Consider the following 14,528-nt stretch of genomic DNA (forward strand, 5'->3'; position numbering starts at 1 on the left):
AGTGACTGAGCACAGCACAGAGGAAGAAGTGTCGGCTGGAAAGTAGGTCCTTGTAATTACTTTTATTAGGGACCCTGAATGTATTTCATAAGTCATGAAGCACACAAAATTTAGATAAACACAAGAATGAGGTATAAACAGAGGTAAACATGAGGAACTTTACATTTAGAACCAAAAAAATGAAAATTTATGAAATTCTGTGTATCAATAACAACCATTTAAACTATAGGATCCTGTAGAAGTCTAACTTTTTATACTTAAGAAATACTTTACTAGCTGGCATAGCTCTGATAAAATTAGGAATCTGAGAAATATCTGACAGGATTTGATATTTCTAAATTAAATTTCTCTTCATTCAGTTGCTTCTGAGTAGTAAGGTCTATGGGCTCTTCCTTGGTGGCTCAGATGGTAAAGCATCTGCCTACAATGTGGGAGACCTGGGTTCAATCCCTGGGTTGGGAAGATCTCCTGGAGAAGGAAATGGCAACCCACTCCAGTATTCTTGCCTGGAAAATCATATGGACAGAGGAGCCTTGTGGGCTACCGTCCATGGGGTCACAAAGATTCGGACACGACTGAGTGACTTCACTCACTCACTCACTCAGTAAGGTCTATGATTTCCAAGTGCTAAATGGTAATTCAGTATAAAAATATACATACTATGGAAATATTCTCTTTTTTTTTTTAATTTAAGAAACTGGCTGTACCTGATAACATCAAGGAAAAGATAATCTGATTTGGGGGCTTTTGGCTGTTATTGGCCCGATGTCTCACAGGATGGTCTGTAATTTTTTTCCTTTTACTTTCTAACTCAGACTAGCCTTTTAGCAATTTTGCCTGGTGTTTGGGTCCTGTGGGAATTTACTAGCTTGTTTTATGGCCTTTGGCCAATCTTGGTGGGAAGTCTACAGAAGAATTCAATTTTGCTTTTTCCCAGAATACTTGTTGACAAACTCAGTGGCACCGAAGTGTTACATGAGTCTTTATGTCCCCCAGAGTCCAGTGATAAGGGGACTTGAGACCCGCAAGGATCAGTGCCCCTGGGAATATGATGTTGGTTCTCAGAATTTACATATTTTTCTCATGAACTTTTAACAATTTTTATAACAAACTCAACAACTCTGACTGTAAGAGGGAATGAGAACACAGCCCACTGCTTCCCTCTGGAAACATTTTAAGCATTTAGCTTTTTAGAAAACAATCACTTCTTTTTGATGACCGTGACTTCAAATACCCTTCCTGCTCGGCCAGTGGTGACTCATAAAATAGCAATAGATTTCAGGAATTCACCCGTAGAATACGGGTGCTTGTAGGTTCTCGAATTTATAACTGGATTAAATGATACAAAGCAAAAAACTTTTGTTTGGAAGATTAAATCCAAACTCAGACACTAACAGCCGTGTGTCTTCTTATGTTCTCAAGAGACTTCTGTGAAAGTGCTGCAGTCAGAGTGTATGATATGCCTGTCAGCGGAAAACGGTCTTCGAAGTTTTTTTAAGCTAGTAACTAAACAAAACAGTGGTCCCGCATAAGTTAGTCCATTCCCTTTAAACACAGATCATTTGTTCTTAACATATCAGACGTGACCCTTGCTGCCAGGCTAGAATTCAGCTGTGTGATAATATTCAGGAGCGCTAAGAAACCCATGTTCTGGAAGGAGTCAGCACTATCTTGAAGAGTTAAAGAACCCTGGCTTAGTCTCAAGAACTATTGTAACTCAGATCAGTTTTCCTATAGTTAAGATGAGTTGCTTCTTGTGAAGATTAAATGAGATACATGTTATCATTAAAAATCATACAAGAAATATTTTGAAGTACAAACTTTTACATGCTTCAAAATGACAGCCCCAATGTGTCTTATAAAACATATTCCTAAAAATGTATGCTTTATACTATCAATGAATATTCAAAGTGCAGAAACAGTGTGATTTTCTTCTCTCAAAGAAGAATGTGTTTATTATTGAAATATTAGAAATAAAACTGTAACTGTTCTAAGATCAAAGTGGCAATGGTTAGATCCCCAATCTTAAGAGTTCTGTGATTCAATCTGCCCTTCTATAGGACTGAGAGGAGTATGTGTACTTAAATTTACAAAGCACCTTTCTTCATAGAATATCTGGTCTTGCGTGCTGTACTCAGTATGGTACAACATTCCAGGAAGAAAGGTTAGAGACATTAAGGGGACACTGGTAGAAAGAAATTTGCATAAGGTCTTGTAGGAAGTCAGTGACTACCGTTACATTTTATTTTATATTCCAGTGCCTGTAAACCATATAATGTACATAAGGCGCCTAACATAACACAAGCACTCAGTAAATGAACGTTGCCATTGTGTTGGTGATGAAAACTTGACTTCATAGGTGTTCTGCATAGAAATTAAGCTAACAAAGGCCAAGCCTCCTCATACCCTCAAACCAGTCAACTAACCAACTGAAACATCTGCTACCAAGAAAAGCCAAAAACACCCAGAACTCAAAGGGTGTCCAGTGGGAAGGAAGCTGATGTCATGAGTCCTAAGTCTCCCACCTGCCACACTGACATCATTTCCAGAACTCCAATCTGAGAGGTGACACACCCAGCTTATTCTGCATGCAAGTTCCCAGGGGCTCCCTGGCTGAGGAAAAAAGACAAAGAAATCTCTTCTCCTCCAGGGAGTTCGCTTAGTCCTTCTCCCCTCCATGCCCTCATCTCTCAGGATGAAGTTAGACTCTGCTGTGGATACAACTCTGGAAGATTCTCTGCCTTTTCCATAATTTGGGACTGAATGGTTCCAGATGAGAGCTATGCTACCAGCTCCCAGTAGAAGTTGTGGACGCTTTGACTGCATATCTGCCATGCTTAGAAGCTTTTTGGGAACCCCATGACAGTCCCAGCCATGTTAGCTGTGTCTTTAGTGATCAACTCCAAATAGTAGCTCTGCTCAGATGGCCACCTGTCCTACAGGAAACAGACCCCAAACACTCCTCATTCCTACATACCACAAACCACTGGACAACTGGGAATACTTGCGGGTCATCACCATTCTAGGATACTTTTGAACCAGAGGACTCAAATTGACTACCTTGTGTTCCACTGTCTTCTCCCTAATTCATGCTGTTCTTTCAATGCTGTGTTAAGAATGCTAAGTTATAAAAATGATCTCTTTTCCTGCTTCACCTTAAGATGCCTTTTTTGGTTGTTCTATTAGAAAAGAATGCAAAACGCACAGCATTCAACAGACTTCCTTTCCAGGAAACAAGTAGTACAAACAATAGTATTATATAATGGATAGACTGCTTTTTCCTTTATCCCGTATGAATCTTCCTAATTGATTTCCCAAAAAGGGAAAAAAAAAAAAGAGACCAAGCTACATCCTGTGGTTCTAACCTCTAGGTAAATTGCCATCAAAGCCAATAGAAGATTTTCCAGAGAAAAAGAATAAGCCCCATTGTTCTGTAGCTAACTTAATTCTCCTCTGTGTTATATCATAGAAATACCTATGGCTTGCAGTTTTGCAGTGTACAGAGAAGTGGAAATGTTCACAGAAAAGAAACTCAGATATTTGGAGGGTGATATAAGTGAAATATCAGGAAAAATGACTTAGAACAGCTCATACAGGAATTTTTTTAAAGTACATTGAACAGATAAAGAAGAGAGTAATATTTTAATAGGATAGTGAAAATATAGCCGATTGACAGTAACAGCAGAAAAAGAACAGGAATACAGATATTTTCAGAGGATTAACATGGTACCATGTACCCTCACACCGGGCAAACTTTTATGAGAAGTCTCTAGACATATCTCTTCTATTGAGAAGATGGTTTTCCTTGGAGTTGTCAAAAATGCTTTGTGGTTCTCTACATTAATTCATGTTGAATAGTTTCCGTGGTTGGTCAGACTTGGACTTAAAATAGATATGAGAAAGGTCTTCAGGTTTACTGTCAGAAACGTTATTGACTTCAGAGCCAGCTGGATGATGACATGGTGTGTGACCAATCCAAATTTACAAGGTAACCTTGCCTTAATCCTCCTGGTCCATCAAATATAGATAATAAAATGAAGGTGCAAGAATAGAATTGCCAGGAACAGTGGGAGAAACAGTGGTCAGAAAGAAAAAAATAAACAGAAGAAAAAACTCCGTGAGGTCACTCAGAAATGATGCTAATAACTGCGTGTTCTCACCCTACAGCCTCCACACACATGGGGTTCCTTGTGCTTCACAGTCAGCCCCCAGAGTCAGTAACCCTTCAGTAACCCAGAGTCGGTAACCTCCCAATCACATGGTTTCCAAAAGGAAAACAATGGTCACACATGTGCCTTTATCTGAAGCCTACCCACCTTTTGATAGGTTCCTCCTTGATGTACTCTCCCGCTTGCCTCAGCTGAGGAAAACAAGCATGCTTTCATGGGCAATTGGAGAGATACTAACTGAGTTTCTTAAGTAATTGGGGAGGGAGGATGGGAATCAACCTCTAAGAATAATTATCCTTCTTGCCCAGCCAGTTTACTTTAAAGAAGTCTTTAAATGAGCTAATATATATAAAACATCTGGCAAGAAGCCTGGTAGATAATAAGCACTCTGTAATTATTAATCCCCCCTTTCTTATCCACCTTGGTAAACTATGTACATTCCAACAATCCCAAGTTCTCTGTGACATCAAACAGGTGGCTGAGGTTGACAGACCAGAGCTGATCCCTGTCCTCAATAAATTTCTTATCCCTTAATACTAGTAATAGAGATAAAGCACTACTTAGAAAGGAAACATCAGTCAATACATGTTATATTTTCACTATAATCGAACCTTTTCACTGTAGGAACACAGCTGTTCTGTCACATAAAGACTGTGTCCTAATGTTGATAACACTGATCACTGTCTTGTGGCTAAATGCATAAACCCTAAGTATCCTGCTTACTTAATACAATGGCCCATGTCTATTTGGGGGTGCTCCCAGATTTTTTTTAACTGTGCAAAGAAGATAAATATGTTTTAAGTCAATCTGAGTTAGATTTCTGACTCATTAAAAACATTCTGCTTCTTGGACCCAGATTGGGAGGTGACATCTGAAATTAAGTAAGTTGAGGACTTGCTAGGCATTCTCTGGGACTCAAGTTAACACCGCAAACAATTCGTTTCAAGCAAAGCGGACACTCAGCTTCGGCTAAAAGATTACTCTTCCACCACAGATGGTTTCCACACCTGAACTGTGACACCGCTCTTCTTTGCTGAGAACTTTGGCCTTGGTGCCACAAAGTAGGATGTTGAGGCTGATTCCTGCTTTGGAGAGGTGGGGATGGCCAGGGGCACTGGGGAAGCGCTGACCGGTGAGGTGGCCTCAGCAAAGAAGGAAGGTGGAGAGGTATAGGCTGGCACGGAGTACACAGAGGAGGCCTGCACATCAGTGGGCGAGCCAGGGTTCACTGGCCGAGGAGGAAGAGCTTGCTTGGCAGCTGGCACTGAACTGACCTTAACCGATGGCTTTGCGGGGAGGCCGTCCTTCGCATCTGGAGGTTGGAAAGTAAACAAGGACGCATTAAGCTGATAGGGTTGGTGCTTCATGACATCCAAAGCATTGAGGGGTTTCTTGCCCTTTTTCTTGCCTGTCTTGGAGGCCTGTGGGCCTGATGGCTGAGACTTGACAGCAGCCGGTGGGTAGGAGGGGGAGTGGATAGGATTGTAGGCCACAGGCGGAGGCGCTCGGACATTGGAGGAGTACTTCCAACCGGCAGGGAGAGACGGGGTGGGAGAATGAGCCCGGGCAGCGTGGGCCTGCACGGTGTCCGAATCTACCACGTACTTCTCCATCCTTGACTGCCTCTTAGCAAAGAGCTGGGCTCCCTTCCCACTCATTCCTGGAAGCTCATTGGATGCTCCCACCGCACCAGCATGAGCAGTGTTCACTGTCGGTGTGGGAGCTGCTGGTTTGGGAGTATAGTTCCGGCTGGCTACCGCTGCCTGTGGGCCTTTGAAAGGACCAGCCAGGTTCAGAGCACTTGCAGGCCGGGTGGGAGCGTAAGAAGGCTGCGCGATTTTGATGGAGGAGACCACGGTGCCATGTGACGGGCTGGATGCGGGGAAGGCAGGAGGTTGCGCTGGAGCCACTCCTGGCGACCAGACTGGAGAAACCGGAGTGACTGGTTGGGAGGATGAGGACTTGACAGCAGGCTTTGGAGCGACAGGAGGCGGGGTCTTCTGTTTTGCAGAGGAGCCTTGCATGAAGTTACAAGCCTCTGCTCCTAAACTGAGGTAGTCTTCTTCAGGTCCGGAATCTGCTCCCGCTCCAGGGCCCTTTTTACCCTCAGAATTTTGAAGAAGTGACAAGAGTTCAGGATTGGGGCTGACTTTGGGCTCTTTAAAAGTGAACATGGGTTTTGTCGTGCTTCTCCTTTTGGCCTCTTGCAATATCCCCGTTCTTTTTGCTGGCACCGCAATCCTTTCATCCCGGGAAGCTATTCGTTCAGATGAATCGTAAAAGGCCGGCTGGGACCATGGGGCAGGCTGGGGCCACGGAGGGGGCGGTGCTGGGCCAGCTGTTGGACTCGACACTGCTCTGGAGAAGGTTTCAGGTGGGGGTGTGACTGCAGAGTAAGGTGGAGGCGCAGGAAAGTCAGCGATGGGACTTGTCACGTTTCGGCTTGGAGAGAAGGGGGTTGCCGGCTGGTTCCCAGACCCCGGGAAGGGCTTGGCTGTTCTATTCACAGGGATCATCCTCTGAGCTTCTGCTGTCTCAGACACCCCAGTGAAGCCGTTCTGTTGGGGCACATGGCCGAGACCGTGGCTCACCTCAATGTAGCTTTTGCTCACAGAGCTCTGCACTCTCACCGACTCTTCCTCCTTCCTTTGGTAAGACGTCACGGTTCTCAGGCCTGCTGTCTGGGCAGCGTCTGGCTCTCTGCTTGGCACTCCACCCGCCCTCTCCTCCTCTTTTTGGGCTGTGATCTGGTCCATTCTCTCCCTCCTCTTGGCAAACATGAGGGCCCCCTTGCCTGTGGTGTCTGGCAGCATCTCCATCTTGTCCCCTCTGTTCAGTTTCTTTTCAATGTCCACTAGACCAGAATCCCAGTCAAAGTTCACAACGTGTGTGTTGTCGTCAGTGTCAGACAGCAATTCTTCATCCACCTCCGATTCGCTTGCACCCAGAAACGCTACTTCACATGGATCCTCTTTGTCGCCGTCTTCCTCCTCCTCCTCTGCCTCTCGCTCAAGTTCACCAGTCCCGTAGCTGACGAGCGTGTATTTCCTGGCCCTCCGACGACGCTTCTTAAACATCAACACCCCCTTGGAGTTGGGGTTGGGGGCATCTGTCAGAAGGAGGGCAATGCTTTTGCATTTAGATTTTGCTTCTTTCACCTGCTTTTCTGATAAGCTTTCACTCCTCCTGAGCCCTAGGGAAAATACAAAGATTACATTGAGTTGATGAGTTCAAGGAAGACTGCATAGCAATCCAGAAATCAACTCTCCTGGGGGAAAAGAAATACAGAAAAAACATGTTTACAATTGGGTACTAAATTGTGATGCAATCCAACTCATTTCTCTTTCTTCTTTCAAAATGTATACTTCTATATTGATATATATGATGATATAATATAGATATAACTTACATATATATGTCACTTCATTTTTTTCTACAAATACATTTTTACATTGATTAGAATATGTCTCATAGTTTGTTTCTGTATAGCTCCTTAAACTTTAACAATAAACACTGGAAAATAAATGTCAGTTAATTGGATATAATTAAAATTACAATGGAAATAAATGAAGGACATAATAATATTTTCCAAAAATAACTTAGGACATACCTTGCATTTTCATATTTTAAAAATAAAATGTTGATATAAAACATTTCCAAGCATTTTAAAAAGGAGGGAGGGAGAAATAAGAAAATATTGTTTACTTAAATCTTTTAATATAATGAGTTTAAATATTTAGGTTTTCTTTTTTTTTAGTTTGCCATTCCCCCAAAGTCTTTGCATTCATAGCTACTAAGTAAAAATAAATTTTAAAAGGTAATGAATAATAATTGAAGGTACTGAATCAATAATTAACAATAATTCAGAGTATAAAGTTATTGTGACTATAAGAAACTTTAGCTACAAAGTTGTCTAGATAAAGTTGTTCATAAATGCATCTCTCTCTTGGAAATATAATTCTACTTTAGTTACAGCAAGAATAAGTGTAAATCTTGGGGAAATTTTAAATTATATTACTAGCAACCTTTATAGCTGTGGGTAGAAATGATACAGAAATCAAGTCATGTATAATGAGAACCTGACAGTTTTAGAAAAACAAAAATTTATATTTAAAATTTTAATATTAATATTGTTATAAAAAATAAATTGGTGGCAAGTTAACTTATAGCACTATCAATGATAAAAATAAGCATGATAATTCACAGATAATTTTTGAATTCCTCAAAAGAGTTAAGTAAAAATTTGACATTAAAAAAAAATTTTTTTTGATTGAAAATTACCTCTGTGACTGGGGAAAAAAATCAGACTTAATGGTTAATTTTAAAAAAATAAAATAGACTCAAAATAGTTTTACAACAAAATTACAGATATTCACTGGTAATCAAATTTTACTTAGAGAAAACAGTAAAAAGCATGGTCATCCCTAAATGTAATTCCTTTTTTGACTAGTGTTATACAACTTACTATTAAATTGACAGTCACAGTTGCACAGTTGTTGCTAACTTCACTGCCAACATGTAAAGTATGTGAGTGCTGCCTTACTATACTTGTTTAATATGCTATAAATGTGAAGATGCATACAGATGCTTAAAGTATAAGGAATGATTAACAGCACTTGTCAATTCAGCTACACATGGTTACGCTAAAAATATGCTTTAAAAGGAATAACAGTAAGGAGAATTAATATACTACTTTGAATAACCAAGATTATTACTGTTGTGTATCACTCATACATTCAAGTGCCTTTGATAGTCAATCTTTACCTCCTCAAATGCCTAAAGGAAATTCCAAATTTGTTTTTAAAAAGTTCATGAGAGAAAATTATAGAAATCATAAAACCTAACTGCCATTCCTATCTTCATCCGCCTTTCTGTAATCACTCTCCTGGGTAAAATAAAACACCATAAAAGGCCTTGATTTTAAAATATATCTTGAGTTGGGAGACATTTAAATGACTTCACATGGCCTTGGGGATTGACTTCTGTGTCTAGAAGGTAGATGAGATGCTTTGCAGTCTAGTGAAGACTTAACAAAACGGAGAGGATCATGTAACTGCTCAGTCTTGCACATGTCCTTGTCCATCAAACTCCCTTCTGCAAGCATCATCATGCTGCACAATGATTTTTTTTCAAAACGAGGATCTGCTTTTAATATCAGTGGTTGAGCCTGTGTTTTAAAGACACCTCTCCGCAGCAAACTCAACCGTTTTTGACATTTAAACTCCGCATCCACGTGACTGCAAAGACTCTCAAATGCTATTTTAACATGGAATATGAGACAAATCAAAAAAGGCACATTAACTTTAGTATTTTCTTTAACAGTCCCCATGTCTTTGGGAAGAAAAGAAAGTGCATTAAAAACATTCAAATCTACTACAAAGTTAAAACTTATTACTTCCAGTTCAGAAATTGGTGTTTTCTACAATTTCATGTTTGTTATTTTGTGCATTAGTTAAAAAAAAAAAAAAAAAGCCAATGAAAGACATAAGAAAAACCTTAAAAAGAAAAAATCCAGGCAGGCGAACCAGCAGCAAAGCGCCCTAAGCTCCCAAGCCCCTTCCAGCTGCCCAGCAGTGCTCCCAGGGCAGGACTTACGTGCGTGGCGCGCTCTGTGCTTGTGAGGTCTGCTGTGATCCCTTTCTGAGCGTGGATCTTCTCCCTGCTCTGCGCCTTCTGATGAGACTGCAAAGGATACCAGAGAAGGAGGTGCTTCTGACTGCCCTCCTTCCACTGGAGAATCCACACACCCCTTTGCTGCCTGAAGCCTGCACCCTTCCGTCTTCTGCCTGTCAGAGCAGTCGAAGATCACTTCCACGCGGGGCAGCCCCGTGTCTGCCGCTTCATTTCCCTGGATCACTCTCAGCCCCTGGCCACTGGAGATCTGGATTGTCTTGCTGGACCTCAGAGGAGGGTCCTCCTTCTCGATAGTGGGGGCAGAATTTATGTGGACAATCCCGTCATGCTGTAAATTAGGCTCTGGGTCAGGAGACTTAGATTTTTCTGCTCCCAGGAGAGCCACTACGGCGGCGCTCGTGCCCTTGTGTCTCTCTTGTGACAGGGACAGTTGCAGCTCAACCACAGTGCCTGGCCGCCCCGCTTCTGCCTTCTCACTGAAGATAATCTCCTCTGGTGAGCGTCCACTTTCAGAGTCAGACGTGTGAGGGGCCAGGCCTGTTTCTTCTTTTATGCTCCCAGACAAACCAGCACCACTCGCTTGCTCCTCAGCTAGGGGAGCTCCACTCTTGACAGGGACCATGTAGAACTCTCTGTACTGGCTCTTTGTGGCTGGTCGAATCTGTAGGGTGGTACTTTCCACGTACCCTTCATGGGGGACATTCTCCTGGTTTTTGTTTTCACTTTCAGAGATCGAAGTTTCACTTATTCCACTGGATGGTCTGCACACAGGAAAATTAGTCCAGACAGTTAAATCAGAGTGTATTATACCTGCCAAAGAACTTCCTGACACTTGTATGATGTCTAATACACAATACAGTAAAAATATTTCCTCCTAAATGTCAGCTGCAACATATTTGAAAACAGAACTTGGCAACATGTTTATATTATTATTTAAAGATCTTCCAAATAAACTTGTCTGTAAAGCAAAGCAAAAATGCTCACAAAAGTTTATAAAACCAAAATCCATCCTAAATTCACTTTTTTTCTTTTTTTTTTTTAAAGCATAGGTTATAGCTATATGGATGCCCTTCACCTATAATTATTGGGGTGTTTTCAAACAATCATGTTTGTTATAATATGACAAAGCATTGTCTCATTGACTGAGTTAGGTCTGCATATTGTAAAGTTTTATAAACATATTCAGCAGCTTCAGAGCAATATTAGTATACAGATAACTCAAGTAATCCTTTTAGAGGCTGTGCTTTCTTGAAAGGAATGAAATAGAAGCTGTTTTTTAAGCTCCAGTGAGCATGTGTTTTGTAATAAGTGGACCCCAGCCCAGTACTCTTGTGCAAAAAGAAATCCTTTCCATGCTGCAATGAATCATTGAGTCATGGAGTATTTATAATCTGAAATGTCTCTCCTTCTCTATTTGAACTTGTCACTTGGAGCATTTTCCTTATAGGATCTCTGAAGTCAAACTGTTCCTTAATCGCTCAGATAAGGAGCCCTCAGCTGTTCACCACAGTCTTTTTATTTTGACCTTAACTGTTCCCAGCTGGTTTTGCAAATGTGTGTTTGCAAGAAGCAAAGTCAATTAAGGGTTAAATGACTTCTTGCATGAAACTCTAATTTAAACTCTTACTGCTTTTAGAAGAGAAGCATCATTCACAGAACAGCTGTAGGAGATGCTTTCATTTCTTACATTTGTAAATTTTTTAAAGAAGCAGTGGCATCTATCTCAGTCCCATTCTTTTTCCCTCAAAAGTACCCTAACTAGTGCAGGATCATTTATTGAAGGGAGTGAGCCCATACTTCTATTATATTCGAAGGAATTCACCTTAGAATTTATGTAGTAGTAAAATTTAGACCAATATTCAAAATAATTACTCTTGACTTTGATTTTCACTGAATTTAGCAAAACAAAAATAAACAAAGCACAAGCTAACAATCAAATGAAACGCAGCTTTCTCTGTGCAAATAATCTGTAGAGCTTCCTGGTAATAGCAAAAAAAAAAATTATAGTATTTTTAAAACATGATGAAAGCAAATTAAATATTTCTTATATAGGAAGTGATGAATACACTCTATGCAACTGAAATTTAAGTGTTTCAAAAGGGCAGAGTTAATTTAGGAAGGTCTTGAGATAGAAGTAGATTAAATCACTTTGAATTATATTAGCAATAAATTATGAAGCTGAGAAGAGAGTAGTGTGAATTCATTCCAGCTTTACAGACTGTAATACAGGCAAATGGGTCAGATAAATATTAACATTTATTGGTAGCCAAAATAAAATGGATAGATATACATGAATACAAATCATAAAAGAATTAGAGGTTAAATAAAGCTTTATACCTTAAAATGCTCATTTCCATTCAGTGCACATAAGTACTTAATTCCAAAATTTATGTGTCATGATTATATGTGTGTGTGTGTGTGTGTATAAAACATTTAAATAAAATTTACAATAATAGAGACAATGTTGATAGTCTGACCCAGCTATCTCTGGGTAATAGCCCAGGAAAAGTAAATCACTTGTCCTCTAGAGACAGATGACAGTTACATGAGCAAGAGACATATTTAATTCCAGGAGACAATGTTCAGATACCCAGATTTGTAGGGATGGTAGTGATGATGGTGATAATTACTTTGGGGATGATTTTAATTAGAGATTTCATTTAAAATCTCTGCAATTATTTATTTATTTTGTAAAAATAAAAATACTTAAGATAAAATAATAATAATCAAGATTCCAGTTATTAAAAGTAGCAGAGAACTAGTCCATTTACTTTTAAAAGTAAATCTGTACCTAAGACTCAGCTTTAAACAACCAAAGACTTTCCCAGTGACAGTCATCAAAACAAGAACTAGTAGGGGATGTTCCACTCTACAAGTGTGTTCCGAAGAGACTGGCCTCATTAAATCAGCAAAGACACTAAAGGGGAATAAATTAGAAAAGGTTTTTCTCCTATTTTGGATGTGATTAAACCTTTACAAAGACGGAACTTCAAATACCTCAGAGATTTAAATGTAATAATGGCCAACACTGTGACTATACTTGGCAAGGTTTCTATTAGATCCCTCGAAAAAGCAAATGGCAGCTTTATAAATAAGTAGAATCTCAGTGGTTTACACACTGGACTTGAGGGTAAACGTTTAGATGGGAGATTGTGAGAGAATGGTGAGATTTCTTTATTGTCACAAAATTTTGGCCAAAGTACGTTCGTGTTTGCATAGAAATGGAATCATACTGAATGATTACCAGAGGGGTAACGCTGTGTGTGGCTTCCTAGATGACTCAGTGGTAAAGAAAGTGAGAGTGAAAGTGTTAGTCTCTGTGTGTCAACTCTTTGCGACCCTATGGACTGTAGCCCGCCAGGCTCCTCTGTCCTTGGGATTTCCCAGGTAAGAATCCTAGAGTAGGCTGACATTCCCTTCTCCAGGGGATCTTTCTGACCCAGGGATAGAACCCAGATCTCCTGCATTGCAGGTGAATTATTTACCATCTGAGCCACCAGGGAAGCCCCTCAGTGGTAAAGAATCCGCCTGCAATGTGGGAGACATGAGTTTTATCCCTGGCATGGTAGAGTGACAGACAGACAGAAGCTCTGACTGTCTATATCGAGGAGCAAAGCCATCGCCAAACCGTGGCCCAGCAGGTCCAGCAGGGACAGCATTTCCCTGCCCTCTCATTTCCCTTGCTCTTTCTCTCTTGTTGGACTTCCTGTTGACCAAAGCCAAGCTTCCTAAGGAAGTAGTCTAAAATACCTAAGATTTTCAACAAAGTTCTTGAAACAAACTTTTCAAGTTAATTCTCAATTAACCAGAAAATTCAGCTGATTAGAATTACCATTTTCCAAACACTATGGTTTTTCTGTTTATACTAACATCCAGAGCACCCTCACTTCCCCATAGAGAACAGTTTACATGACAGTAGGAACTGTAATTGTTGCCATGTAGTTTCAAGAGAAAATAAATATTCCAACAAATCTTTTTACCTTTTGACGAGCATTTGGAGAGAGTCTGTTATGCTCTCCATGAGCTTGATGACTTCTGGGTAGGTGAGGTCTGCACAAGGGTTGCCATTGATAGAAACCACTTCATCCCCCTCACAGAGCCCAGACCCGGAGGCTTTGCTCTGGCTTCTGATCTGAGTGGAGTAAAAAAGGATGCAATAATTAGAATTATATAACTTGCAAAAAAAAAAAAAACCACGCTACTGTCTTGGAGAAATTTTTACTTGAGAGTAGTAAATAGATCTGCAAACTAAAATCAGCCCTGAGTTTTAATTCGCCTGTTAACCTATAAGACAATCTCAAACACTTCTCACCCCTGTTACAATTTATTACATACCATACTATCAAACATTCAATTCATAGCTTTCTAGGTAAATAGACAAAAAAGAAAGTAAATCTATGGTGAGGGAACAAGAATAATGAAATAAAGAATAGTGAAGAATGGCGAACACAGATGTTTAACTTAGTTATAGATTAAAAACAAATATTTCATACTGTGAAACTTGATCTAATCATAACATGGCTTCTCTCATTAAAATAATTTTAAGAGCCTTCTCATTGTGGGTGGAACACCAAGATGTACGGCAGGGCAATGAGTTTAAGGAGAGAGCTATACAGCTCAATAAACTGATGAAAGCCCTTCCAGTAAAATGGGGGATATTAGGCAGCAAGATGTTAAGAATTATGTCAAAGGGAAAATCCTTCATTGAAATCAGTTATTCAAGAC

The 14,528-nt window shown here is 40.2% G+C and overlaps 1 protein-coding gene across 3 annotated transcripts in view; it reads right to left on the bottom strand.

Moving 5' to 3' along the window:
- The window catches only part of SYNPO2 (synaptopodin 2), a 205,707-nt gene that overhangs the window by 27,452 nt on the left and 163,727 nt on the right, over positions 1–14,528 (bottom strand). For all 3 annotated transcript variants that reach the window (XM_012179415.4, XM_004009590.5, XM_012179416.4), the window contains exons 2-4: positions 13,784–13,935; positions 9,765–10,564; positions 5,177–7,362 (exon numbers count right to left, since the gene is read on the bottom strand). In XM_012179415.4, coding sequence (XP_012034805.3) covers positions 5,177–7,362; positions 9,765–10,564; positions 13,784–13,935 — 3,138 coding nt within the window. The remainder of the gene's footprint in view (positions 1–5,176; positions 7,363–9,764; positions 10,565–13,783; positions 13,936–14,528) is intronic.

The sequence above is a fragment of the Ovis aries genome, chromosome 6 (assembly GCF_016772045.2).
Source record: "Ovis aries strain OAR_USU_Benz2616 breed Rambouillet chromosome 6, ARS-UI_Ramb_v3.0, whole genome shotgun sequence".
In the NCBI taxonomy this organism is placed as follows: domain Eukaryota; kingdom Metazoa; phylum Chordata; class Mammalia; order Artiodactyla; family Bovidae; genus Ovis; species Ovis aries.